The following is a 27,979-nucleotide window of genomic DNA, read 5'->3' on the forward strand; positions in this document are numbered from 1 at the left end:
CCCGGCCTCCAGCTGAAGGAAGCCTCTGATGTGGGTTGTGCTCAACCCAGCAGGGTTGGAGCTGAGGCCACCAGCTGAGAGCCCCGCTTCTCTGGATCCTGAGCCAGGGAGGCTCAAGTCAGGTTCCCATGCAGAGATGGGGCCTCCATGGGAGGATTGGGGGGGTGGGGCTCCATGACAGAGCCATGGGATGGGGGTGGAGGGAAAGGAGGAGGAAGAAGAGGAGGAGGAGCAGGCTCAGGACTCACTTGTGCCACACTTGTGCCAGATTTCTTGGCCCAGTTCTGTCCCTTCCCCTGTCCAGGTGGGGCTGGGCTCCTTCCAGCATTGACCTGTGTGGAATGCCCAGTGATTAGCAGGTGCAGTTGCCAGGGGCCTGCAGAGGGCAGTAGGGTTCAAGGGCAGAAGGTGGTCAACCCTTAAATTTAAGTAGAAAAGCCAGGAGCTGGTGACTCAAGTCTATACTATAATCCTAGCTTCTCAGGAGGCTGAGATCTGAGGATCACAGTTCGAAGCCAGTCCATGTAGAAAAGTCCTTAGGAGACTCTTATCTCCAATTAACCACTCAAAAACTAGATGTGGCGCTGTGGCTGAAGTGGTAGAGCTCTAGCCTTGAATACAAAGCGCCTCAGGTAAGTGCCCAGGCCCTTAGTTCAAGCCCCATAACAGACGAAAAGAAAAAACGGAATGCCAGGCATCAGTGGCTCTCACCTGTAATCCTAGCTACTCAGGAGGCTGAGATCTGAGGATCGCAGTTGGAAACCAGCTCAGACAGGAGTCTCAGAGAAGTGCCCAGACCCAGAGTTCAAGCCCCAGGACCAACAAAAAAAACAAAACAAAAGAAGGAAGACCCAGGGGCAGGGGCAGGGGCAGGGGCAGGGGGACTGGCATCCAAACCCTGGTAGTAAAGTCGGGTGGTCTTGCCATGCACCAACAGCTCATGGGAAGAAAGCCTGTCCAAAGAGGGGCCTCCCTGGCCTGCTCCCTGCCAGGACAGGTGCCAGGGTAGGGCGTGGGCAGCATAGAGCCCACAGGTGCAGGCAGGTAAGGAGCGCACCTGCCTGGAGAGTAGACAGACAGCAGCTGCCAAGGTTGCTTCCTGCCAAGAGGCCACTTGGCTGCCCGGCTCTCCAGGGCAGAGGGAGAAGCCAGCCTGGGAAGCCAAGCTTTCGCATGGCTCCATTCCTTGCTCTTTTGAATTCAGGATTGGAGCCATTCCCATGTGCATCCCTCGTCCATCACCCCAGGCCCCCGTGGTCCTCTGAGCCACTCCTTGCCCAGGCTCTCTTCTACCAGTAAAACGGTTCTATTTTTCTCCTATTAAGCAGCCGACCAGCTGTGGCTTCCTGCAGCCTGGTCATCATTTCCAAGCCTCTCCGTCCCTCTGATCCTCTCATTTGCATGGCGCCCCCAGAGGAATGGAATGGAATGGGAGGTCCTTATCTCTGTTTCACACCTGCCTTCGTGGTGGCTGGGGCCACTGCTGTCACCATAGGCTGCCTTTTGTTCCTGAGTAATTAATAATCCTGGCGCTGCCTTCTGTGGCTTCCGGGCATGGCTTGGTGCAGATGGACAGGACTGGGAGAAAGGAACCCTTAGAGGCCAGGGCAGAGCAGCACCGCGCTGGACCAGGCAGATTAGGGCACCCCTCCCCCTTCACCGACCTCCCCACCCCCTCTCTGTGCTCCCTGGAGGACCGAGGGGAACAGCTGCTACAGAGAGCCCATTGCGCATGTCCAGGCAGGAGGCCAATAGAGGAGTCTAAGGATTCTCCTCTCTCAGCCCCCCAGAATCCTAGAGGAAACACTCAAGCATCTTTTCCTCCAGGTCAGAGGAGGAACAGTACTCTGCAGCCTGCCTTCTGCCTACCGGCAGAAATAACTGGACAGCAGGGAGTCCTTTTCCTGTTGTCATAGTAGCTTTCCAGTTGCTTCCTTCCCCAGGGTTTGCAGGACCCAGAGCTAGTTAAGAAGTAAGGCCAGCAACTCCCCTCACCTTGTTTTGGAAAGTGCCAGAAGTACTCCCTCAGCTCTTCCCCCACCACACACCCCCTTCTTAAAAAAAAAAAACAAAAAACAAAAAACGACTGAGTGTTCCTCACTAACAGATGTCAGTAGTTAATGGACCTGAAAAGTAACCAATCTCAATCACAAGGCTTGATACAAACATTGCGGGGAGCCAAGAGATGAAGAGAGAATTAAGAGAGAAAGCTGGAGTTGAGGATTTAGCTCAGTGGAAGAGCACTTGGCCTGGCAAGTGCAAGACCCTGGGTCCTTAGCTCTGGAGAAAAAGAGGGAGGGAGGAGGGGGAGAGAGGGGGGAGATCTACCAGTGAATTTGTGGGTCTTGATCTTACTTGGATTTCAGACTCAAACCAATTTTTAAAACTTTATAATGCTCAGTGTGAGTGGCTAATGCCTATAATCCTAGCTACTCAGTGAAAATTGTGGTTCAAAGCCAACCCAAGCAGGAAAAGCCATGAGATTCATCTCTAATTAACCACCAGAAAACTGGAAGTGGAGTTGTGTCTTGAGCAAAAGAACCAGGGACAGTGCCCAGATCCCCAGTTCAAGTCTCTGTAAGACAACTGGGGACATTTGAACAGTGTTGTCTCCAACTAAGGAACTGGTATAGCTGTGTGTGCATGCATATGCATGCATTTTTTGAGTGGGGAGCTGGTCCCTGCAGTCACTCAGCTGCCCAGGCTCTTGCATTCTTTGCGTGCGTGCGTGCGTGCGTGCGTGCGTGCGTGCGTGCGTGCGTGCGTGTGTGTCTGTTGGGGCTTGAACAAGGCCTGGGTACTGTCCCTGAGCTCTTCATCTCAGGGTTACTGGCCTACCCTTGAGCCAAGCCCCACTTCCCATTTTCTAGACATTAATTGGAGATAGGAGTCAGGGGTCTTTTTGTGCCTGGGCTGGCTTTGAACCTTGATCCTCAGATCCTCAGATCTCAACCTCCTGAGTAGCTAGGATTACAGCCACCTCGCCTGGCTCCAGGCTCTTGCACTCTTGTAGCTCCCTTCTTTCCTGAAGAATGGAAGCCATAGGCGCTCCCCAGCCCAGCCGGCAGCAGAGAGGAAGGAGTTGGTCTCTGGCCAACAGACCTTGGCCTGAGTCTCTTGATCTCCATGCTAGCCTTTCACTTCATGTGGCCACCTCCGAGGATCAGAGCCATCCTGTAGGGCCATGGCTGGGCTTGCTATCCTATTCGCAGAGCCGACAAGATGAACTCTTCATCAAGGCCACATACCTAGCAGGCGGTGACACTTGGAGGACAGCCCAGCCTGGCTCTGTCCTCCCAGGCCAGCATGGCCAGCCCTCCTCACAGCTCTGCCCTCTCCAGGTGACTCCCTGGTTCTCCTCCTTCTCCTAGGACCCAGATCAACTTCACGGTGGCCATTGACTTCACTGCCTCCAATGGTGAGTGGGGGATGGGCAGGGGAGGGGGAGGAGGGGCGTTTCAGGACTGTGGCACTTGGTGGGCAGTGACAGGGACCTAGTTGAGGAGGGACCTAGGCCTGGAGGACCAGAGACAACCAGGATGGTACAGACCCCTCCACGTCAAAGCGTGAACACCAACAAATCTGGGCCTAGGGGCTACTCAAGCTGAGCCAGAGTCTCGCCTTGTGTTCCTGGGGCATGGGGTTGTGCAAGCTGAGTCCACAAAGCACTCTGAGAAGCCATTTCTTCAAGAATCAGATCCCACCAGTGCCCAGGCCTCAGTGATACCAGGCCCAGCTCAGGACCCCAGCCCTTACTTACTGAACACCCAGCTCCTTCTTTTCTGCTCATCTCCAGTGTCTGACCATGGCTACACCACCAGAAGTACTATAACCCTAATTTTCCCTGGGTGCTTTGGGCTCATTTTCATTTGTTTTCCCCATTTTTCCTTATTTACTGACCCTCATTTAAAATCACCGAAGAGAGGCGGACAAAGTTCTTTTTTAAACCCTATTTGTGGGAGGGGGCATACTTTGTATGCATGTGACACTTGGTACTATGAAGCAAGAATCTAGCCAGGACTCAGTAATTCTACTTCTAGAAATCTTTTTCTGAAACTAGTAAAAGATACAAATATTTATGTAAAAATATGGTCATCGCATCGTTATTTTCAAAGTAAATAGTGGTATAGTACCAGTCTTGAGTGAAAAAGCTCAGGGACAGCGGCCAGGCCCTGAGTTCAAGCCCCACACTGACAAGAAATAGAGAGAGAGGAAAGAGAGAGAGATTGAGAGATTAGGGCTGGAGGCCAGTGAGCTGTGAATGCAGATGGCATGGGACCTTGTGGGCTCTGGGTTTATCTGGATGGGCTGTGGGGCCAGAAGCCAGAGGGTGGCGGGAGGATGTGTGTTGTGGGTTTGGAAACCATGGTCCCAAACATAGGGTCTGAGGGAGAGAGGTGGCAAGAAGAAATAAGAGTTAGAGGTGTGGCTGGGTGCTCTCTTCTGCCTTCTGCACCTGGGGTCCAGGCTGGCAGCATCCCCATATCCTTCACTGCAGGAAATCCCTCCCAGTCCACGTCTCTGCACTACATGAGTCCTTACCAGCTGAATGCCTACGCGCTGGCGCTGACAGCGGTCGGAGAGATCATCCAACACTATGACAGCGACAAGATGTTCCCTGCGCTGGGCTTCGGGGCCAAGCTGCCCCCTGATGGCAGGGTGTCCCACGAGTTCCCGCTGGTAGGCTGGTATAGGAGATCTGAGCTAACCAGGCTAAGGGGTCAGGTGACACACTGGCAGCCAGCTTGTCCTCCGTTCGCAGGAGCTGAGGACCCTGGCAGACTCTGTGGGGTGGTGGCAGTTGCCTCTGTGAGCAGGACTGCTGTGGAGGCTTCTAGAAACCCACTTCCTACCTGCTCACAGATGCCTCTGTGAGGACATGGGAGGGGTGGGGGGAGAGGGGAGGCAGCCGAGCCTGCCCTGTTCCCCAGGACCCTGAGAAAAGAAGAGGGTGAGGGGTGTGGATGGGGGGCTAGGGACCGCAGGTCCTCCCCACAAATCAGTGCTGGGAAGGGAAGGGGTGACGTCTCCCTGGTGACTGAACATGGCAACATCTGGGGGTCCTGAACCCCATAGAGGTAAAGCCTGAGCCTCTGCCCCTCCCGCCCTCCCTCCCGTGAACTGGCGACCCTCATTCACAACAAGCCCCCCTCCTGAAGCAAGAGTGTTCAGTGCCAGGCCCAGCAGAGCCAGGGCCTTTCCCAGGCTGCCCCGGCCCAGTCATCTTAGGCTCTGGGCTGGGCTTCTAGGAAGCAGCCACCCGCTCAGGGTCTCCCGGAATCCAAACCTGCTGAGCCAGGCAATGTGCTGTGCTTCAGGGTGGTTCCTGGGGGGCTCCCCTTAGGCCCCCACCTCCTCACCTGGCTCTGCAGGCTCAGCCCTTGTCCATCCCCTACCCCAGAATGGAAACCAGGAGAACCCCTCCTGCTGCGGCATCGATGGCATCCTGGAGGCCTACCACCGCAGCCTGCGCACCGTGCAGCTCTACGGCCCCACCAACTTTGCCCCTGTGGTCACCCACGTGGCCAGGTGAGTGGCGCCGGCGCCCCTGCCTGCACCCCATGAGTCCCTTCCCCGCTGTCCACCTGGCTTTTCATGGGGGTCCTGACCCTGAGCACACCCCTCCCCACCAAGCAGTGAGCTGACCCCAGCGAAGCCCTCCGAGGCCCCCAGGCCTCAGCCTGTGCCTGTCCCCCCAGGACCGCGGCCGCCGTGCAGGACGGCTCGCAGTACTCCGTCCTGCTCATCATCACCGACGGGGTCATCTCAGACATGGCGCAGACCAAGGAGGCCATCGTGAACGTGAGGGGGCTGCCACTGACAGGACGGGGGGGCGGGTGGGATGGCAACAGGAAGCTGCGCCCATCCGGCTGCTAATCTGGTGGGATTTGGGGAGGGGGGGTCAGGAGGCACTGAGTTGTGACAGATCTGACTTCCTGGTCACACCCAGATGACCCAGTCCCCCCAGAGGCCTGTGGCTTCTTTATTCACACTCCCTAGGAGCGAGAAGTTAGACCGTGGCCTGTAGAGGAAGTGAGGGCCCAGAGTGGGGGGTCTCAGAAATACTGTTCCTGTATCCTACAGTGGTCTCTCTGCAAAAGGGACCCCGGCTGCTTCCCTGGCCCTCCCCCCACAAACCATGCAACAGAGGGTCCCTGCACAGTGGCAGCCAGTGTCACAGAGGTGCAGGGGCGTCACAGAAGCAGCCCTGTGACCCACTGCCCTCGGCCTCCCTTCCTCTCCATCTCTTTATCTCCTGGTGCCTCTCCCTTCCATCCTATGTGTTTGCCCATCTCTCCTTCGCCCCGTCCCTTCCCTGTACCCCAACCCTTCCTGTCCTCGCCCCACACCCTTGTTTCCCACCCACCCAGGCTGCCAAACTGCCTATGTCCATCATCATCGTGGGTGTGGGCCAGGCAGAGTTCGATGGTGAGTCCTCCCCCCTTCCTGCTACACACCCCACCACCCCGCAGTTCCCCAGAGGCTGCGAGCCCCTCCAAGAGCAAGTGTGCGTGCCTGGGCGTGTGGGGCTGCCTGGTGTGTGGATTTGTTTGCCCAGGGAGGAGTGCCAGGGTGTGCCAAGCCCTCACTCCAGGGCTGTGGAGAAGAGGCCTGAGTCAGTCTCCCTCAACCAGGCAGAACGGGGAAGCAGGGGCCCCCAGGCTTCCATCAGAGGCTTCCCTGCTTCGGTTCTTCACCTTCCTGATCTCAGCTTCATCCTTAACACGAGGTGGAAGCTGTGGCTTGGCTGGAGATTGGAGGCCAAGTCCATGGCGCCACACAGCCGTTGTCTCCTTCCTCCCCACACAGCCATGGTGGAGCTGGACGGGGATGACGTGCGGATCTCATCCCGGGGGAAGCTGGCCGAGCGGGACATCGTCCAGGTGAAGCCCGGACCCTGCCTGCGGCACACAGTGTGGACACCCCGCTAGCCAGGCTGGCTGTGGGCTCCCTGGGGAGGGGCGCCCAGAGGGAGTCACAGGCACCCTATGAGGCCGCCACAGGAGAAAGCAGGAGCTAGACTCTGGCCGCACCTCTCTCTAGACCCCTTCCTGCCACCCCTAAGGTTTGGGGTACCCAGGACCCTGAGGGGCACACTGGTGCCCTCTCTCTGCCCTCCCTAGGGAGATGAGTCCCCTTGCAGATGCAGGTGGTGGCCTTACTGATGGCATCAGTGTCCGTGTACGATGCAAAGGCCGTGAGCACAAAGGGCAGGGCTCAGCCTCTGGGGACAAGGTCCCTCAGTCAAACCAGGAGTGCACCCCATCTGGGCAAGCCTCCCCCACCCCCACCTCTAGACCCACTGTGGTCCTTCAGACTGAAACCCTAGGGCTTGCAAGATTCGGAACACAAAACACAGCCAAGCCAGCCGGTGGTGGCACATGCCTGTAATCCCCGCTACTCAGGAGGCTGAGCTCTGAGGTCAGCCAGGCAGGACAGAAAATTCCAGGAAACCACTCCGAAGGGGGCTTAGGGGAGAGAGAGCTGTGCAGGAGGGGTGGGAGGAGAGCTGAGTCAGGGGCCCATCCAGCCTTCCCTCGCGTGCCCCTGCCCTGTGCGGGGTTCCCGGTGAAGAAATCCAGTTCCATGGTGGGTGTGGGCAAGGCCGGGGCAGTGGCGGGGACTCTGCTCAGCAGGACATGGGCAGGGGTCCAGCGGGGGCCGGGGATCGAACTCCATCTCCCGCTCTCTAGTTCGTGCCCTTCCGGGACTACGTGGACCGCACTGGCAACCACGTGCTGAGCATGGCGCGCCTGGCCCGCGATGTCCTGGCAGAGATCCCAGACCAGCTGGTGTCCTACATGAAAGCGCAGGGCATCCGCCCGCGGTCCCCGCCGGCCCCGGCGCGCTCGGCCCCGCAGTCCCCGGCCCGCACGCCCCCCGACTCGCCCCTGCACACGCACATCTGAGCGGCCACTCCGCTGATGGGCAGCGGGTGTAGGGGGACCCAGTGGTGAGCTGGGTTATGGCCCCAGACGTGAGCTCGAGCTCTTTTCTTTCTTTGATTCTTGGCTCCAGCCTGCCCAAGAGGGCATTAAGGGGATGATTGGGGTCCCCTCCCCAGACCTGGAGCAATCCTGATTGCTCACTTGTCCCCGGTCTCCAACCTACAGTGCCCACGCCTGTCCCCCCTCCTCCCCAGGCCCCTTAGCTATCCCACACTCAATTCCCAGCCATCCCCTGCCCCCAGGAGGCCACGACATTTGCAGGGAACCCAAATGTGAGACCCTTTCCAGAGGACACCATGTCAACCAGAATTGGTTCTGGCCAGGAAGGGCTGTGCTGGACCCCAGGCGTGGGCTGGGCAGGAAAGACTTGTCAGCAGGGGCCTCTCTGACACATTGTGAACCCAGATATGCAGGCCTGGCTCTGGCCACTGGCTCTGCCACCCTTGAACCCTTGGTACCCCCACTGCTGCTGCCCACATGGACATCTGGGGTAGCCCAACGCTGTATCCCATAGTTCTTGTTCTTTGACCTCTGTCACATGGAGACAGGAAATGGGAGTCTTGGGGTCCAGGTCTGTTCCACTGCTGCCTCCTGCCTGCTGGGCCTTGGTTTCCAACCTGTGATGAAGTTAGCGATTCCATAGTCCAGGTTTTCCTTCAGCTGTGATGTCCTGGGGGTCCTTCCACCCCACGCCCACCTATCCGCCCTCTGTCTCCCTAGTGCCACCCCTCCCTCTGCTCTCCAGTTATCCTGTTCTATCCTGTCACCCAAAGCACACCCAGTCCTGCAGCTCTGGGCTCCTGAACCCGGGCTCAAGCTCCTGCCCCTGTGGTGGCCACCCAGTGCCAGCCTGTGCCCACCGGGGGAGCGGGTCCCGCATGCCACGCTGTCCCTTCTGCTGCATGGGACCCCCAGTACCGAGCCTGCTCCTCCCACCTTCCTCCCTGTCCTGCATGGTGATGGTGGTGGTGTTGGTGTTTCTGCTGTGGTCCTGTGCCTGTCTCGCACACAGTCTCTGTGGATTTGCCTTAAACCGAAGTAAACTTGGTTCTTTTCCTACATCTCCTGGGTTTTCTTCTGTGAACAAGAGCTGGAGCGAGGGGCTTCTCTCTGTGCTCTCAGTCAGGCTGCTATCCAGCCTGGGTTTTGTCAGCAAGAGTGAGGTTCTGTGCTAGGCACAGGGCAGTGGGGGCTGCAGCAGTGGACTGAACATACCCTGACTCAAATAAGACAGGACATGACACGGGAAGCTTCCAGGAAGGCTACACAGCTGGTGGTACATGATAGTGATAGAGCCTCAAGGAGATGAGACAGGACTCTAAGGAGAAGAGGACTGTAAGTAGTTGGGATGGCAAGTGCAAAGGCCCTGGGATCAGTGTCCTCTAGGATCATAAGGAGGGGGTGTGCTGGGAGCTGAGTTTGGGTGGAGAAAGTGAGGAGGCTGGTGTGCATTCCTGGGGTCCCTGGGGAACTTTTGGTGCTTATCCTGGGAACACCAGGATCGCCTGCGGAGGTGGAAAGTGAGGCCTGAGGACATTCTCTGCAGCATATTTACCACATTTGATCACTTACCACCTCTCTACAAGTGCTTACGAGCATCAGAGCTCTGGTACCTGCAGGACCCAGGGCTGTGAGCCAGAGAGGAAGGAAATGAGCCACCATCAAGTACAGGAGGGTTGGGGTCTGCGGGTAGCAAAGGGTGCTTCTGACCCGACTGGCTGGATGATTCAGGGCCATGTGTCCCAGACGTGCTACCTCCCCCACATCTGTGTCTCCAGCCCCCACGTCCCTTCCTGGAGAACTTTGCAGCAAGATGATGAAAGGCCCAGGACCTGTCAGGCACTTCTTTCTTTTCTTTTTTTCAATCAGTCTTGGGGCTTGAAGTCAGGGCCTAGGTGCTGTCCCTAAGCTTTATTTGGCTCAAGGCTAGCCCTCTACCATTTGGATCCACAGAACCATTTTTGGTTTTCCGACGGTTAATTAGAGGTAAGAATCTGCTCCTGCCGGAGCAGGCTTCAAACCACAAACTTCAGATCTCAGCCTCCCGAGTAGCTAGGATTCCAAGCATGAGCTGCAGGCTTCAAGTGCATGAACAGCATCTTCCCCCCCCACCCCCCGTGTCTCCAATGGCAGGTCAGGATCCGCAGGGACCATAGTGACTGGGTAAGGGGACTTCTCCCTCCTCAGCAAGTTGACCCTGCAATCTGCCCTCTGCCCTCCCTTCGGCAGGCAGGCTCGCTGTGATAATTGTACCAGAGCTGGGGACTTGTTTACTTCTGTAGGCTTTGGAGTTGTGTGCAGCTGATTCACAGCTGTCCCTATAATTAGATGCCCCTGGGACTCCACTACTCTTTGAGGGAGAACAGGGTGGGGTCACAGCTTGGGAGAAGGGAAGTTCCCATAACCAGCGGCTCATTTTCCAGCACCTTGGGCGCCGTGGGAAAATGTCTGGGCGATGTTTGCCTAGTTAGGTGAATCAAGCTCAAAGGCCCATGTCCCAGAGATGGGATGTCAGCAGCCTCTTTCTCGTGTGCCACACGGTCTCTTCTTCCCCGGGTTCTTTGCCAGAGTGTGGCCCCTAGAATGCTGGTTTCCTGGCATCGAGTTTGAGAAACTGCTTGTTTGGACTCCTTTATAGAGAGACTCAGTGGCCTTCAGAGTATTCAAGGCTCTGACAAGTCCTGTAAGCAAGAGATTGTTTTGAGTCCATTTCAACCCCCAAAACTTGTCTCCTAAGTTTTTGATCTCATGTATGCATATGGAAAGATGGATTTCAGTAGAGATGAGATGATCACTCTGGTCCGCAGGCCAACACATGCCCGAGGCCTCCTCTAAGGAGACCAGAGGGGGAGGGATGGAGGGAGGAGTCTCTTAGAGGAGATGGAGCAGGAGAGATGGGGACCTTGAGTTGGATTCTGAAGAGAAAAAGAGCCCTTTCTAACCATCTTGGGGAGCAAGCCACACAGCATCCAGAAATTCACAAGCCCAAACTCATGGCAAAAGTGGACTTTATTTCTGTCTCCTTGAGGGACAGAGCTAGAAGGGTGGGTGCGCAGAAGGGTACACCAGGGCCCTGAGCCCCAGCTGGTGCAGCCACCCCCCCATCCCTGATTTGTAGGTCTAGGATACCAAGCTGTCAACCCCTAGATCATCCCCTGCTCCCCCTTTGTCCTGCACAAAGAGGTAAGAGTGCTAACACCCCTCCCGACACTCCCACACTCACCAAACCCCAGGCGCTCTGCCAAGCACTTTTGCTGTGCCTGTGGATTCATCTCTGTCACTTCCCACGGGGAAAGGATTCCCACTCCCCCACTTCTCGGGTGAGAAAACAGAAGGCCCAGCCCAGAGTTTTGCTGCAGCCTCAAGGCAGAACTGAAGGCAGATCTGGGTGGCTGAGGCAGGTCGTAGGCAGCCCTGATTGGCTGGGCCACCTGCCTGTGGGGACAGGGGCGGGTCTAAGAGTTTATTCCCCTCCCCTTAAGTAAAACAGAGGCAGAGAGATCAAGTCCCGGAGGTTCCTTTCTCCACCCTTTACACCTCCACCCTCCCCACCACTCCCAGTCTGTCCCTCCAGCCACCCGTGGCCTCCAGCCAGAGGCCGTCCCTCACTTGACACACCCCTCCTCTGGGATGCCTGGCTATCTAAGGCCCTGACCTCCGGAACGCTGCTGCCTCCTCCACCATCACCCACTGGAACAGCCAGGCCCAAGACTCACAGGGCCACAGAGCCCCGTTCAGCCCAGATCCCAGGCAGTAGCCCAACACTTACTTTATAACTGACACCATATGTGAATTAAGCCAAGTGCCAGTGGCTCAGGCCTGGAATCCCAGCTTCTCAGGAGACTGAGATCTGAGGATCGCAGTTCAAAGCCAGCTCAGGCAGGAAAGTCCATGAACCACCAGAAAACCAGAAGTCACACTGTGGCTCAAAGTGATAGAGCACCAGCATTGAGCTGAAAAAGCTCATGGACAGTGCTCAGAGCCTGAGTTCAAGCCCTGCAACCTACAATGATGCCAACAACAGCAAAAGATGTGGATTAGGAGTCTGTGCGCAAGGGTAACTCCTACAAAAGTTTATTCCCTTCCCACAAGACTCATTTTCCTGATCTTATTAGAAATACACAGTGTGGAAAATCACATTTTTTAATAAACACAAAGGAAGAGATCGTTCCACCTTCATCCTGTAACTGTACCACCCAGAGAAGTGAGGCAGTCAGACGGCTTACTTCCCAAAGCTAGAGCTCTACCACTTGAGCCACAGCACCACTTGCGGTTTTTTTCTGTTTGTGATACTGAGGAATCGAACCTGGGTCTTCATACATGCTAGGCCAAACTCTCAGCCCCACTTCTGCTCGTTTGCTAGGCTTTTCCTCTCCTGGAGAATATACCACCACCTCCTGCCCCTCCCCGACCCTCAGCCAAGCCCTGGTGGCCATGGGCCGCTGCCCAAGTCCTGATTCCAGGGGTCCCCGCCTGTCCGCCCTTGCTGGGCCCAGAAGGGCAAGCAGAGCTGAGGCCAGGGTGGTATGGTAGGGTCAGAAGCCAAGGCGGTGGGGTCAGAAGCAGCAGCGGCCTTTCTTGGGCATCCCCTCGGGGGCTACTTTCACTAGTGGGCCCCTCAGGCGGTCCTCCTGCAGCTTCAGCGACCTGCAGGATAATGCCACATCAGTGTCACCCCTCCCACTGCACAGAGGGATGGAGAGTGGGGGGAGCGGGGAAGGGGGAGCACTCACCGGGCCAGGTTCACCATGGGTTCCAGGATGTTGTGGCCCAGGGCAGCACTGCACTCCCCAAAGGAGACCCCCAGCTCCTGCAGCCAGACAGAGAGGCTGAGGGGCCGGGGGCCTTCAAACTGCCTGCTACCAAATGGCCTCGGCCCAGTGCCTCCACGAGGGAGGGGCCCAGCTGTGGGGGAAGGGCTCCACCCTCAAAACACACCCCACTTCAGAGGGATACCAGAGGCCCATGTCCCAGCTTGGAGAAATGAGAAATGCCTTTGGACTTTTGTGGGTGGCACCAGGGTTTGAACTCAGGGCCTCATGCTTGCTCAGCTTCCTTGTTGGGCAGAAATTCAACAATTTGAACTATACTTTCAACTCTGTGTGTGTGTCTGTGTGTGTGTGTGTGTGTGTGTGTGTGTGTGTGTGTGTGTGTGTGTGTGTTACTACTGGGCTTGAACTCAAGGCCTGTGCACTGTCCCTTGGCTTTTTTTTTTTTTTTTTGCTCAAGGCTGGTGCTCTATCATTTGTGCCACAGCTCTGTTTTCAGTTTTTTGCTGCTTAATTGGAGATAAGTCTCATGGCCTTTTCCTGCTCAGGTTGTCTTTACATCTTGATCCTCAGATCTCAGCCTCCTGAGCAGCTAGGATTATTAGCCTTTTTGCTTGCTTTTAAATACTTTTAAATACACGTGCTTTTGCCTGTGCGGGCCTCAGACTCATGATCCTCCCTATATCTGCCTCCCAAGTCACGGATCACAGGCACACACCCTGTACCCAGATACTAGTTGAAATGGAGTCTCGAGAACTTTTTGCACAGGCCAGCCTTGAGCCACGGTCCTCCTGACCTCAGCCTACCTGAGTAGAAGCCTAAATGTGAGCCACCGGCCTCTGGCTTGACTGGGAATCTTCGGTGATGCATTTAGCATCTTTTCCATTCTGCAGATACTTTTTAGGTAGGTAGGGAGTTGGTGGCGGTTTGCAAATTCAACCCCAGGCTCTGTGTTATGACCTCCGTCTCAGCCTGGGTTTGGGTCTCGAGCTCGTTTGCAGTGGCCAGGGTGGGCAGGTAAAGGAGGGGCCTGGGTGGGCGGGGTGACCCGTGGTGGTCCACGTGCCACAGAAAGAAACAGAAGCAGGGACTCACCTGAGCCAGTTGACGCCCAGCCTCAGTAGACACCTGCCGCTCTTCCTCACAGTCCATCTTGTTTCCTAGCAGAAGGATGACTGCACTGTCCACCCCTGCGTCCTGCAGACCGAACGGGAACCTCAGTCCCCTCCATGGACTCTAAGCTCCTAGCCTAGAAACTTCTGGAAGTTTCTAGAAGCTGATAGGGAGCCTCCATCTTCTCCCTGTCCACATTCCATGCCCACCATACATCCTTCCCTTCCCCTCCTCTTCCGTGTCCTCCTCTCCCACAAACAGCTCTGAAGCCCGCCTGAGCTGCAAGGCAGTCTTGGAACCTTCTGTAATTGTCTCATGAGTCCTCGCACCAGAAGAACACCTCTGACAGCCAACCAGCACCCCTGCATTCCCTGTTTGTCAGTCATCCCCTCTCCTCTACGGGAGAAGTCAAGGAAATCAAAGCCCAGAGAGGTTCAGTCACTTGTCCAAAGTGACACAGTCAAGGAGGAGGAATTGGATTTCAGGGTTTGGTCCGATTCCTGCCCCCCCTCCCCTATGCCACTTGGGTATCCTGCTTCCAACTAGATGAGAAGCTTCTGAAGTTAGAACAATGTGCCCAGCCTCCTGGCAAGGCAGCTTTATGTTGTACCCTGTGCTGTAGAAACTCAAGGTGAGTGCAGTGAGGACATGACACACACAGAGACGGTGACAAGAGGCATCTTTAGCCGGGACAAGACGAGGCCTGCCTGGTCCTCAGGTGCTAGAAAGTGGGCATCGTAGCCGAGCTGCCGGCTATAGCCGCGCCTGGACGATGAAGGAAGTCATTGGTTCGAGGCTGCACTGTGCGCTGTGGTTTCTCTGTCCTGTTGAGCTCCCAGCTCATCCAGCCACATGTGCTCCTTAAGTGGTGTCAGGCTTGTGTCCCTGGTAACCCCGGGAGACGAGGAGGAGTGGGGGGGCAGGACACTGACCTGCAGACAGTCCAGCCAGTAGCGCACGTGGGAGAAGCTCTGGTGGGAGGTGACGTCGTACATGAGCACCACGCCCTCAGCCTTGCGCAGCAGCTGCCGAGTCATGCTGTGGTACCTGCGGAGACCCCGGGAGACCACTGCACCCCACCCTGGTCCCCGGCCTCCCTGGGTCCCACCACGCCCTCTATTCCACCTCTGAGTGCCTCCCAGAATCTCCCTGTGCCCTACACAGTAGCTGGGGCTGGCACTGTGCCGGGCCCTGCCATACCTTTCCTGGCCAGCGGTGTCCCAGAGCTGCAGCGCGAAGAGCTTGTTGTCCACCCACAGGCTCTTCACTCGAAAATCCACTCCTAGGACGCACAGAGGAGTCAGGCCTGAGTCCCATCTCCATCCGGGGCTCCCAGCCTCGGCGGCACCTGCACCAGCCTCAGAGCTACGGGAGCGGACTGCCCCGCTGCCCCCCTGCTCTCCAATCCCACCTCTACCCACCTGCTTCCTCCACGCAGCCTTCCTTCCCACACCACCAGCCTATAGGGTTTTGTTTTAGCCACAGCTGTGCCATTCCCTAATGGTTGCTGGAGGCCTCATGTTTCCATTAGACAGCAGGGTAGAGGGGTGGGGGCCAGGGGCCAGGAGAGCAGCTGCCGAGGGGATAAGTGGAATCTCTGCCCCTCTCTCAGCCCCCTTCCTTTCCCTCACCTCCCTTCTCCTTTCCTTTTCTCTTTGTCTCCATTGGTGCCAATTCTGGGGCTTGAACTCAGAGCCTGGGAGCTGTCTCGGAGCTTTTTGTTTACTCGAGCCACTGATCCACTTCTGGCTTTTTGCTGGTTAACTGAAGATAAGACTCTCCTGGACTTTCCTGCCCTAGCTGACTTTGAACTTCCATCCTCCGATCTCAGTCTCCTGAGTAGCTGGGATTTACAGGAGTGAATCACTGGCACCAGGTTTTAGCCAGTCTTTTTTTTTTTTTTTTGCTAGTCCTGAGCCTTGAATTTAAGGCCTGAGCACTGTCCTTGGGGCTTTCTCAAGGCTACAGCTCTACCCCTTAAGATACAGCACCACTTCTGGCTTTTTTTCGATGTATATGGTACCAAGGAATCAAACCTGGGTGTTCGTGCATGCTAGGCAAGCACTCTACCACCAGTCCAAACTCCCGGCCCTTTAGCCAGTCTTTATAACCACTTAGAACCTTGACACTCCAATTCTCCCATTGAGCAGATGAAGATTTGGGGCTCAGAGTGCTACAAAAGGGGCTAAGAATGTTCCCAAAGCCAGTGGTGTGTTGGAGGTTGTGTCCCCTGCCTGGCACTGCTGGGAGGAGGAGGGGCTGGGGGGGGTCGTATGGCTACCGGGGAATATCCTAAAAGGGGTTGAGGGAATTAAGCCCCTCTTCTCCCTCCCACTTGCTTCCTTACTACAAGACAAACAGTTTTGCATTACTACTGTGCTCCCTCACCATGAGAATGTTTAGCCACAGGCCCAAAGGCCAGGGGGCCTACACAGACTGCAACTTCCCAAACTGAGCCCAAAAGAGACCTTTGTTCTTGATAAGTTGACAGTCTCAGGCATTTTCTGACAGTGGCTGAACGCTTCCCGATAATTTGCCCATGGGAAGTAGTAAAGCTAGGTTTTGAACTCAAGCAACCCAGGTCCCTAATTTGCCACCTGCAGTAAATGCATCCTGTGTCAGCCATATGGGAACTTCTTGTCTGAGCATGCAGGCTAGCCTGGGGCATGTCAGGAGCTGGTCCAGCCAAGCTCACCTCACTGTGGGTGGAGACGCCAGTTTTCACTGACAACTAACATGGTATCTAAATTGCAGGGTGCTTTGTTGACGTGGCACATTATAAGCTAATCAGATCAATGCAGAAAAAGCAAATTACCTGTAATTAGAGACAATTAGTGAAATAGTAAGATTATGCCCATATAAAATAATGCTTCACGCAGGCTGATGGCCAGGGCAGAACCTGCCATGTCCTCAGGCACTCAGGCAAGGCTTGCTCCAGGCCTGCTCCAGCTTGCAGGCCCAGGCCTGGGCCTCCCCTCCACACTCCCCAGCAGCCCTTACCCACAGTGGCCGTCAGTCCCGCTGCGAATGAGTTCTCATGGAGCAGGTGCAGAAAGGAGGTCTTGCCTACATTGGAGTCGCCCACGAAGATGACATGGAAGAGGTGGTCAGGGTCAGCCTGAGGACCAGATGTGTGGTCCCCCCGAGAGATGGCCAGACCAGCCGTCCCCGAGGCCATCCCAGGCTCTTCTGGCCTGCCCTCCACCCCTGGTCCCCTGGATTGCGGGGACCTGGGTTCTCTGTCTGACTGAGCAGGCAGGGGTGGGGGCCCGGGGTGGGATTCCAGCTCCGCCAAGGTAGAAGGGCTTTGTGTAAACTCCTGGGGTCTGTCTGTTGCCCCCTGAGCAGGGGCTTCTGCCTCTCCTGGAGCCTGTGACGTATCAGCTTTAGAAGGCCCAGGCTGAGCAGCTTTCTGGGGGGATTCTGGATATCCTGTTTCCATGGATTCAGTGGCCTGATCTGAAGCCAAGCCCGGCCTGTCTTGGTCTCCTGGTTTTCCTTCCTCCGCCCTGGGCTCCTCTTCCAGGACCTGCACACCACCCAACCTGGCCACCAGGATGCCAGCTTTTCCCATGGCCCCAGCCTCGCCTTCCTGCCCAGCGGGGCTCTGCTCACTCTGCACCTGCCCCTCGCTGAGGGTTTGACCCACAGACTCCAGGCCTTTTGAAGGCTCAGCTGGTCCCTGTGGGAGGGCCACGACCCCTTGAGCTGCTGGGCCTGGCTCCCCCTGCCTGAGCCCAGCCAGAGCCTGGGGAGCCAGGGGGGGAGGGGACCCATCCCCCCAAGGAGTGAGCACTTTGAGTACAGCTGTCATCAAGCTCCCTGGCTCCCCAACTGGGGCTCCCAGAAGACCCCCGGGGAGACGGGGTTCAGGCCTGGGGCCTGGCTCCTCATTGGGCGCCAGGTTCTGGGGCTCAACAGGCTGCGGGGCTGGGCTGGCCCTCCCCGCAGAGTCCACTCCTTCCCCGTCCTGGGTGCTGGGAGGCATCCCCGGGGGCTTGCTCAGCTCCTCATCTGGCTCTGGAGCCAGCTCCTGATCAGACCGCTGAGCTTGTGGCTCGGAGATGGAGATCTGTCTGACCACGCGGGGTGTCTGGGGGTCTGAAGTGGCTCTCGGGGTGGGGGACGGGCTCCAGGAGAGTTGGGAGGCTCTGTGTGGGGTGCTGCTGAAGGTACTCAGAAGCTGGTCCCAATCGTCACTGTCCCCAAACAGTCCAGGCAGTGGGGCCTCCTCAGGGGAGGCCCTCTGAGGAGGCTCCTCACTTGCTCTGAGGAGGCTGGAAAGGAAGTGGGGAAGGGAAGGTTGGTGCGGGGACAGAGATGCTCCATGCTCCCCTCAGCCCACTCTGCTCAGTGCAAGACCCACAGGGGGATGGGAGTGTGGCCTAGAGGCAGAGTGCTTGCCTAGCATGCATGCAACCCTGGGTTCCATTCCCCAGGGCCACATACACAGAAAAAGCCAGAAGTGGCACTGTGGCTCAAGTGGTAGAGTGCTAGCCATGAGCAAAAAGAAGCTCAAGGACAGTGCTCAGGCCTGATTCATCAAGCCACAGGACTGGCAAAACAAATAATAAAAAAATTAAAAAAAAAAAAAAACGAAGACTCACAGGAAGCCTCACTGACTCCATGCCTCTGTAGAAAACTGGAAGAGCAAGTGTGTGCCCAGCATGCTCTAGGAGTGTGCGTGCGTGCGTGCGTGTGTGTGTGTGTGTGTGTGTGTGTGTGTGTGTGTGTGTGTCTTATTCCCAGCCTGGCAATCAGAGGCACAGCCTTTCTTTCCTCTTTTTTATGCCTCAGTTTTCCCATCTAAGCTATGGGTACAACCTGCCCATGAGATTTGGAGACCATGCATGCCTGTGTTCTAATCAAGCCCAGGGAAAGCGGGGCCTGGTCAGGCCATTTCATGACCTTGGCCTCTGCCATGGTCCAGCCACCATAGCCACTTGCCTGGGTTCCTCTTCCTTCTGCCAAGACACTCGGCCTCTGGCTGCATCCAGGTGTCCCCTGGTCACCTGCAGCTGTCCCTGAACAGCCTCCAGCTGCCTAGCCAGGTCCTGCTGAGTCTCTGCAAGCTGCTGTTTCTCCAACATGGCTTCCTGCTGGGTGTCACTGAGGTGGTGGAGATGGGCCTCCAGCTGGGACAGGTAGAGAGGGATGAGGAAAGATTTGAACTTGCTCTCTAGAGCAAAAACAATACCACCAACAAAACCCTCTGAAGGTTACTGTGACTTAGACGCCCTCCCTCTCCATGTCCAGGCTCCCAGGAAGCAGCATAACATCTAGAATTGGACTGGGCACTCAAAGCTCAGCCCTATAATCCTACTACTTAGGAGGCTAAGATCTAAGAATGACTCAGAGCCAGCCCCCCATCTCATCTCCAATTAACCAGCAAAAAGCCAGAACTGGAGGTGTGGTTCAAGTGGTGGGGCACCAGCTGAGAGGGGGAAAAAGCTCAACAAAAGCTTGAGGATCGGAGTTCAAATCCCAATACCAGAAAGTGGAGCGTCAGCCACAAGCAAGCAAGCAGCATGAGAACTGGAAGCCCTGAGTTCAAGTCCTGGTATCAGTACAAAAACAAAACCAGATCTGAGAGCCGTGACAATGACTTGGGGTCCGAACCCCACTCACTCACCTCCCTCTGGCCCTCCGCCAACCGCTGCACCTCTCGCTCCTTGGCCTCCAGCACCTTCTGTGTGCGGGCGTTGAGGGCCAGGTCCCGGGACTCACTCTGCAGAGAAGACAGAGCCAGCCCTGCTCTGCAGACCGTAGAGCCAGCCAGGCGGGCCCACCCTCTCCCCTGGCTGGGGCCCAGGGTCCTACAATCACCAGACTTGGCCTAGATTCTAACAAGGAACGTGAGACCCAGAGAGTAGAAGCTGACCCTAAGGGGCAGAGAGACCTGGCCTAGCTGGGAAGTGAACCCAGGCTGGGAGAGCCCCACCTGTCTCTCTGGGGACCCCCAGGCACTCAGGGCAGGGAGAGGACATGGTCCCAGCAGCCTCTGCTTCCCCTCTGGCGCCCACCTGCGCCTGGAGCTGCTCCTTCTCCCTGGCAATCTGCTCCTCCATTTCCTTGTACAGCCGCTGGACCTCTTGATGGTGGTCAGAGTCCCGCCTAGGAGGGGTGGGAGGGGGGACCAGGTAGCCTCAGCAGCCAGGGGCCCTCAGTGGGGGGAGGGAGGACCCCGATATCTACAGGCATCAGGTTCATAGTCTCTGTCACTTCCCCAGCCATCAGCCTGTTGCTGGACCCCTACCACCAGCTCCGTCTACTCCTTTAACCCGGGGCACAGCCAGCCCCCACTCACTGCCTCAGTGACCGCTCCAGGGCCTCCCTGTCTGCCCGGGCCTCCTGCAGACCGAGGCTCATCTTGGCCAGGAGCCCCTCCATGGTGTCCGCCAGCTGCGGCTCCCCCCGCCGCAGCTCCCCCCACAGCTGCCAGAGCGCGGCCTGCCTAGGGCAAGAGGTCTCCAGAGATTAGACACAAAACCACGAGGACGTGGGACCTCACTCCTCGGGGGTCTTTTGTGCTTGTTTGCTTTGTGGGTCATGGGACTTGAACTCTGGGCTTGGGCGCTGTCCCTGAGCTCTTTAGCGAAAGCCCTACCCCTTGAGCCACAGCCCCACTTCCAGTTTTCTAGTGGTTAATTGGAGATAAGAGTCTCACAAACTGCTGTGCCCCGGCTGGCTTTGAACCGAGATCCTCAGATCTCAGCCTCCTGTGTAGCTAGGATTACTGGCGTGAGCCCTGCGCCAGGTTTTTATGTTTGTTTTTGTGCTGATATTGGGACTTGAGTTCAGGGCCTTGTGTTCTTACTCGGCTTTTCTTTTTTCCACCCAAGGCTGGTATTCTGCCACTGGAGTCACATCTTCGTTTACAACTTTTGGTGGGTCCTTGGAGATAAGACTCGCACAGATGTTTTCCTTTTTGCCTGAGCTGGCTAACAATCCTCAGATCTCAGCCTCCTGACCAGCTGGGATTACAGGCGTGAGCCACTGCAGCAGCCGGTGACCTCTCTCTCCTTGAACCCCTGTGGGGAGCCTGCCAGACCCTGGCTTCCCTCGGCCTCCTCTCCTCTCTCCCTTTTCACTGTCCCATCTCCTCTCTGTGATCATTTATAAAATGAGGAGACAAGCTGGCCTGGCAAAGTTGTTGGGGAAACGACAGACATGCCCAGTGGAAGAGCCAGCCAGGGGCATGGCACCTGGTTGGCACCCAGTAAATGCTACTTTCACATGGATTTAATTAAGACATGAAGACAGAGCCTGGGCCAGGCTGCCAAGTGGGTAAATGGCTGCCCGCTCCACCTGTCCTGCCAGCCTACACCCTGGGGTGCCGCCCAGCCCAGCCCTTGAGAGCAGAGGGGAGGCGGGGGAGGCAGGGGAGTGGTGAGGACCAATTGCTGGTTATCTCTTGGGTCCCCAGGGTGTCAGGAAGATGCACACCCACTTTTTTTGAGGTGGGTCCCCCTCCTCCAAGCATAAGAGACCACCCCCAATAACCCGAGCCCAAGACACATGGGAGAAAATGCCTCTTGTCTTCAAACACGCGTGGTTCGGGGCACTGCCAGGCTGGAAGTCACCCCCCCTGCAGGACTCTCTCTGCACTCCCCCCTCAGCTGGCAGGGCCCCCCCAGCCCCACACAGGGACTTACTCAGGAAGAAAGTGGTCCGCGCCCAGCTGCCCCATGAGGGCCAGAAATGCCTCCTTGTCCTGGGGCCCAGCCCCCTCCACGGCTGGGAAGCTGGCAGAAACAGATGTCTGCTGAGAGGCCGGGGGTGTTCTGCTGAGTCTGTGGGGGCTCAGGCCTGAGCCAAAGATGTTCCCTGGGGGAGAGAGGGAGCTGAGGAGGTGCAGGGTGCCCCAGCCCTCGGGGAAGGAGTCCTGACTGTGCTAGACACACAAGAGCTACCGTCAGTGCTCAGACAGAGCTCGGGGTCACTTACGGCAGACACTGTGTTCCTTAGACATCTTCTAGGGTCCAGATAGGCACCAACGTTTATCTGAAGCACACAGCAGCTCCCCAGTGACCAAAGCCTTCCTTATCTAGTCAAAGGGTGTTACTGAGCATCTGCTTTGTGCCAAAATCCCTGTTCTAGGGAGAACTGTCCTTCTGGGATGAGTTGAAAAGGATGCCTTTGGTTTGGGTTTTGGTCAGTCATAGGGCTTGAACTCTGGGTCTGGCTGCTGCCCCTCAGCTCTTTTGCTCAAGGCTAACACTCCACCAGTTACTTGAGCCACAGCTCCACGTTCAGTTTTCTGGTGGTCCATTGGAGAGGAGAGTCTTGTGGACTGGCTGGGCTGGCTTCGAATCACAATCCTCAGATCTCAACCTCCGGAATAGCCAGGATTACAGGCATGAGCCACCGGCACTTGGCTTACTTCTTTCTCAAAGCCAATTTACTAAGTGAGCTAATGGGATACATTCCCACTAGGAGACAAGAGAGAGGAGGGAGACTTCTTGGGACAAAAGTGGCCAGCCACATCCCCAAGAGGTGATGTGAACAATGGGATGTGAAGAGGAGAAGGAGTAATAACCATGTCAATTTGTAGAGAAAGGCAGGGAAGAGCATATGCAAAGGCCCTGGGGAAAATGCTGGGCTGGTAAGATAGAAAGGTGAGGGGACCCTGAGTGAAGCTGGCAGGGTAGAAATGGCACTGGCCCTGCGGGTCTCAGAGAAGAGCCAGCCTGTGTTCCCTCACAGGCACTGGGAAGCTTGTGGGTGGCGCAAGTGACTCAAGATGGTCCCTTGGGGCTACAGGGACAAAGCCTCTTCTCTGCCCTGCCCGCTAGGCCAGGCAAGCCAGCCCCACCCCATGCCGGGCATTCCCAGGGCCTCCCAGGACAGACGTACAGAGTCCAGAGCTGAATTCTCTCAGGGAGAGGCGACCCCTCTGCTCGGTGTCCACCCAGTCGAAAAGCATCTGGGGTTCCTCGCCGCCTATGAAGCTGAACTTGGCCTCCTGGAAGGAAGGCAGGGGGTGGGTTTGTGCCAGTCCTGGGGCTTGCTTCAGAGGGGTGGGGGGAACTCTGACTCCCAACCAAGAAAAGGGAGCCGTCTTCAGTCACCCCACTTCCCTTCTCCTGGGGGTTCAGACTTCCCCAAAGGCCTGACCCTGGGCCTTACACTTCAGGTCCCAGCCTTAGCCCCCTAGGGGAGCCCTGAGCTGGGCTATGGATGCTTCCTCCACATCCCAGCCCCGAATCTTGAATCCCCGCCCCTGGGGACTGAGAACGCTTGGCAGAGGGTCCTCCCCAGGGCTGTCCACAGCCACAGCTAAAACAGCGCAGGACGCCAGCGGGGAGGAGAGGAGGAGGGGGACTGGGGGTGAGGAGGCGCCACGTTAATGAAAATGGGGACGAGGGGCCAGGAGCGTGGCCGAGTGGTAGAGTGCTCCCCTAACATGCACAAAGGCCAGGGTTCGATTCCTTGGTACCACATACACAGAAAAAGCTGGAAAGCGCCAAGTGCAGTGGCTTACGCTTATAATCCTAGCTACTCAGGAGGCTGAGAGCTGAGGATTGTGGTTCAAAGCCAGCCCAGGCACTGGAGAACGAGAGACTCTTATCTTCAGTTAATCACTAGAAAATGGGAAATGGAGCTGTGGCTCAGGGGTAGGGTGGTAGCCTGGTAGCCTTGAGCTCAAGAGCTCAGGGACAGTGCCCAGCCCAGAGTTCAAGTCCCATGATTGACAAAAAAAAAGGTGACTAGGGGCCAGAAGCAGGGCCTAATGGTAGTGTTCTTGCCTAGCATGCACCAAGTCCTGGGTTCAATTCCTCAGTACCACATATACAGAAAAAGCTGGAAGTGGTGCTGTGGCTCAAGTGGCAGTGTTAGCCTTGAGCAAAAGTGCTCAAGGACAGTGACCAAGCCCTGAGTTCAAGCCCTAGGACTGACAAAAAAAAGGTGACTATGAGTACTGGGACTGTGGCTTAGTGGTAGAATACTCACCTAGCATACATGAATCCCTGGGTTCAATTCCTCCTCAGGACCACATAAATAGAAACACTGGAAGTGGGGGGGGAGGGAAATGGGGACCATGTCATAAGAAAGGGTGTCAATGTTTGTGAAGCTGTGCACCTTCTAGCTGGTGAATACAATGTAACCCTTCTATTATTCACAATAAAAAAAAAAAGATAAAAACAAAACTGGAAGTGGTGCTGTGACTTGAACTCTGGGCTTGGTGCTGTCCCTAAGCGCTTCAGCTCAAGACTAGTGCTCTACCACTCTGAGCCACAGAGCCACTTCTAGGTTTCTGGTGGTTAATTCAAGATACGAGTCTCAGGTTCTTTTGTGCCCGGGCAGGCTTTGAACCTGGATCCTCAGATCTCAGCTTCCTGAGTATCAAGGATTATAGGCATGAGCCGCCGGTACCTGGCTCCACCTCTTTTCTTTTTTTAATTAACACTCATTTTTATACCATTTTTCAAATATCAAGTTTAACAAATAAGTAGTCACGAATGAACTCACTATATGCAATCGCTGACACATAAATTTAAGAACAAAATTACAATTCAGCTGACACCAAGTACAGTGGCTCACGCCTGTAATCCCAGCTACTCAGGAGGCTGAGATCTGAGGATCAAGGTTCAAAGCCAGCCTGGGCACAAAAGGACCTGAGACTCTTATCTCCAATTGACCCCTAGAAAATGGGAAGTGAGGGCTGGGAGTTTGGCCTAGTGGTTAAAGTGCTTGCCTAGCATGCACGAAGACCCGGCCTAGTGGTTAAAGTGCTTGCCTAGCATGCACGAAGACCCGGGTTCGATTCCTTGGTACCACATACATAGAAAAAAGCTGGAAGTGGTGCTGAGACTCAAGTGGTAGAACTCTAGCCTTGAGAAAGTCCAAGGACAGTGCTCAGGCCCTGAGCTCAAGCCCAGGACTGGCCAAAAAAAAAGAAAAAAGAAAATGGGAAGTGGGGTTTAGCTTAAGGGTAGGGTGGTAGCCTGGAACTGAAGAGCTCAGGGACAGCGCCCAGGCTGAGTTCAAGCCTATATCATAGATGCATAGTGATCTATATATCAATATGTCTATAGAATATATATATTTCCCATCATAGATTTATATGTCTATATAGTTATATTTATATCTCCAAGTTCATGTCAATGACTTTGAGTGCCCGAGTCAGCTCTTTTTACTTGTTCATTTTTGCCGGTCCAGAGACTTGAACTCAGGATTTGGGCACTGTCTCTAAGCCTCTTTGTGTGCAAGGCTGGCACTCTAGCGCCATTCCAGCTTTTTCTGAGTAGTTTCTGGAGATGAGCATCTCCAGGACTCTCCTGCCGGGACTTTGACTAGCTCTTTTAATGTTGCTTCTGCCACGATCAGATCCTAACTATTTGAAAGAAGTTTGTAAAATGCAAGAGCTGTTCTTTGTATTTATGAAATACCTCCAGGCGCCTAGGAGAGCAATGCGAAGGAAAGCGGGCCTCCCCCAGGCTAGACTCACACTGGAAAATGCTGCTGGCGAAGGCTGCATCACAGAGCTGTCTTGGTGCCTTTCCTGTCCTGACTTCTTGTCCCTGTCTTCGGGGAGTCCCTGCTAGAACCCTTATAAAGCAGGATGCACAGGACCCTGGCGGGGAATTGTGCTGGCCTCATTCTGGCATGATTTGTTCCTGTAATCTTTAACCAGCACCCCTCCGTCTTCTCACTGAACAGGTTCTGCTTTTCTACAGTTGCCCGGAGGGCTCTGCTGTCAGCTGCAAGCCCCAGCTTGTGTCTACCACCAACAAAGACTGGCAGGACTGTCCCAGGTGCAGAGAATTATTTATGTCTGTTGGAGTACAGGCTTCTGAGTGGACTTTAGATGACCTCTCCAGATTGGCCTGGGGGCCTGGGGGTTCACTGGCCCCTGAGAGCACCTGCTGGCGGCATACCTAACTTCTTTTTTTGTTGTTGTTTGTTTGCTAGTCCTGGGCTTGAGCTCAGGGCCTGAGCACTGTCCTTGGACTTTCTCAAGGCTAGAGCTCTGTCACTTGAGTCACAGCACCACTTCCGGCTTTTTTCTATGTATGTGGTACTGAGGAATCGAACCCAGAGCTTCATGCGTGCTAGGCAAGCACTTTACCATTAAGCCACATTCCTAGCCCTGAAATGAAATGTTTTAAAGCTTACTGCCCCAATACTTCGATGAACTATCCTTACATTTTAGAGTAATCTAGTTATTTGCACAAGCTGAAAAGAGTCCTTCTTCCTCTGTGTGTGTGTGTGTGTGGTGTGTGTGTGTGTGTGTGGTGTGTGGTGTGTGGTGTGTATCTGGTACGTATGTCTGGTATGTGTTTGATATGTGTGGGGGGGTGTGGGTGTGGTATATCTGGTATGTGTTGTCATTCTGGTGTGTGTGTCTAGTGTGTGTTATATGTATGTGTTATGGGTCTAGTGTGTGCTGTCAGTCTGGTGTGTATGTCTGGTGTGTGTGTGTGTATGTTGTCAGTCTGGTGTGTGTGTCTGGTATGTGTGTGTGTATGTTGTCAGTCTGGTGTGTGTGTGTGTGTGTTGTCAGTCTGGTGTGTATGTCTGGTGTGTGTGTGTGTATGTTGTCAGTCTGGTGTGTATGTCTGGTGTGTGTGTGTGTGTTGTCAGTCTGGTGTGTATGTCTGGTGTGTGTGTGTGTGTGGTATGTGTTTGGTAGGCGTGTCTGGTGTGTGTGTGTGTGTTTGGTGCATGTGTCTGGTGTATTGTGTGTTTGTGTGTGCTTGTGTGCACATGTGTGCGCTGGAATTTGAGTGATGATGTATGAAGTCCTGCACCTGGTTTGATAAGGGGCTGAGGCTGCACCCCACTTCCCTGTTCCAAAGGCCTAACTTTCCACCATTAGCAGGCTGCTTCTTTGGCTTGAAGTCCTCTGCCTTGTTGAACTATGAATATTGGGCCAGCTGCTGGCGGCTCACACCTGTTCAATAATCCCAGCTCCTCGGAAGGCTAAGATCTAAGGATCCTGTTCGGATGCCAACCGAGGCAGAAAGTCTCATCTCCAATGAGCCACCAGAAAACCAAAAGCGGAGCTGCGGCTGAAAGTAGTCCAGTGCCTAGCCTTGAGCAAAAGAGCTCAGGGCCAGTGCTCAGGCCCTGAATTCCAGCCTCGTTACCCAGGCTTGACAAAAACAAAACCAAAACAGCAAAAATCTGGAAGCAGAGCTGTGGCTCAAGTGATAGCTTTAAGCAGAAAAAGCTACAGACAGTGGCCAGGCCCTGAGTTGCTGAGTTCAAGCCCTGAAAAGAATATTGGGCTGGCAGCCTGGTTCCCCAATAGAGTGCCTGACTTGCAAATTTGAGACAATGAATTCTAACCCCAGTACTGCAACCAAAAAAAAAAAAGTGTGGAAAAAAGTAAGATACACAGCCTTGTGCGTCATTTACATGTTAGTATAAACAAGCCTCTAGTTTTGGTTTTCTTCTTCCTGAGGACAAATTGTCCAGGAGGGGAGGGGAAGGACCGGAAGCCTGGGGTGGGACAGTGAGCTCACCGCCAGGTCCTCCCGGGTGACAAAGCCCCTCTGCTCCGCGCCGCAGTGCTGGAAAAAGGCCTGCAACTCTGAAGTGGCCTGAGGGGACCAGGACTCTGGGGCCCCAGGGGCGTCCTGGCTGTCAGCTGGTTCTCTCATCTGCCAGCGGCGGCTGGAACCCAGCTTCCGGCCCCTTCGGGTTGATCTCTGTCCACGCTCCATGATGCCTTGGACCTGGGGACAAAGGAGAAGGGTGCTGGGTTGTTATGTTAGGACTCCATGTGGCCACTGCCTCCCTCTTCTGCCATCAGAAGGGCAGAGTCCCCCTCTGAGCCGGCTGCTACCCCACTGTCACCTCTCCCTTGGCAACTCTTTCCTTTTTTCCCCAGGCAGCAATGTATCCCCAGCAGCTCTTGGAGACCTGCATGACAGCGCCCACTCCTTCCTGCCCCCTCCACACATGCCCCCCTCCCATGGGGACTCCGCAGAGGTCCTTGGAATGACAGACTCTGTCCCAGCCTGGCTCCCAACACCTCTCAGCTCTCATCTACCTGACATCTTCCTTCCTCTTCCAGGAAGCCCTCCTGGCAGGCACCCTCGCTCCCCACCCTGCAGAATGAGTCTGGGACACGGGGAGGGGGGTGGGCCGTGTGGAAAGAGGAGGCTTGGCTGTCTAGACAGTCAGGGTGGCTCACAT

The 27,979-nt window shown here is 55.5% G+C and overlaps 2 protein-coding genes across 5 annotated transcripts in view; one reads left to right on the forward strand and one right to left on the reverse strand.

The window, feature by feature from the left end:
* Positions 1-8,831, forward strand: part of Cpne5 (copine 5) — a 69,177-nt gene extending 60,346 nt beyond the window's left edge. For 3 of the 4 annotated variants that reach the window (XM_090355773.1, XM_090355774.1, XM_090355771.1), the window contains 7 exons: positions 3,372-3,418; positions 4,499-4,680; positions 5,402-5,529; positions 5,700-5,802; positions 6,372-6,429; positions 6,811-6,884; positions 7,695-8,762. In XM_090355773.1, coding sequence (XP_090211899.1) covers positions 3,372-3,418; positions 4,499-4,680; positions 5,402-5,529; positions 5,700-5,802; positions 6,372-6,429; positions 6,811-6,884; positions 7,695-7,910 — 808 coding nt within the window. In that variant the 3' untranslated portion in view covers positions 7,911-8,762. Of the gene's footprint in view, positions 1-3,371; positions 3,419-4,498; positions 4,681-5,401; positions 5,530-5,699; positions 5,803-6,371; positions 6,430-6,810; positions 6,885-7,694 lie in introns of all 4 variants that reach the window. The other variant, XM_090355772.1, reaches the window with a different exon arrangement.
* A 3,225-nt stretch (positions 8,832-12,056) lies between these two features.
* Positions 12,057-27,851, reverse strand: Rab44 (RAB44, member RAS oncogene family). Its single transcript, XM_090355318.1, has 14 exons — positions 27,834-27,851; positions 27,304-27,516; positions 22,688-22,796; positions 21,487-21,658; positions 20,139-20,285; positions 19,855-19,945; positions 19,464-19,559; positions 18,779-18,966; positions 16,832-18,108; positions 15,032-15,113; positions 14,764-14,878; positions 13,814-13,915; positions 12,683-12,759; positions 12,057-12,596 (listed from the first exon to the last, which is right to left on the reverse strand). The coding sequence occupies exons 2-14, from the start codon at positions 27,502-27,504 to the stop codon at positions 12,506-12,508; spliced, it is 2,748 nt and encodes a 915-aa protein (XP_090211444.1). The 5' UTR covers positions 27,505-27,516; positions 27,834-27,851; the 3' UTR covers positions 12,057-12,505.
* Positions 27,852-27,979: the final 128 nt, after the last annotated feature.

This window comes from Megascapheus bottae, chromosome 22, assembly GCF_031878675.1.
Source record: "Megascapheus bottae isolate mThoBot1 chromosome 22, mThoBot2.hap1, whole genome shotgun sequence".
NCBI classification, from domain to species: Eukaryota; Metazoa; Chordata; class Mammalia; order Rodentia; family Geomyidae; genus Megascapheus; species Megascapheus bottae.

Coding starts and splice junctions, on each gene's coding strand:
- Rab44 (XM_090355318.1), bottom strand. CDS start 27,504: ATGGAGCGTGGACAGAGATCAACCCGAAGGGGCCGGAAGCTGGGTTCC. Junction 15,114..16,831: donor GGGACTGACGGCCACTGTGG/GTAAGGGCTGCT, acceptor TGTGCGTCCTAG/GAGTGGATTTTCGAGTGAAG. Junction 13,916..14,763: donor ACTGGCTGGACTGTCTGCAG/GTCAGTGTCCTG, acceptor TTCGGTCTGCAG/GACGCAGGGGTGGACAGTGC.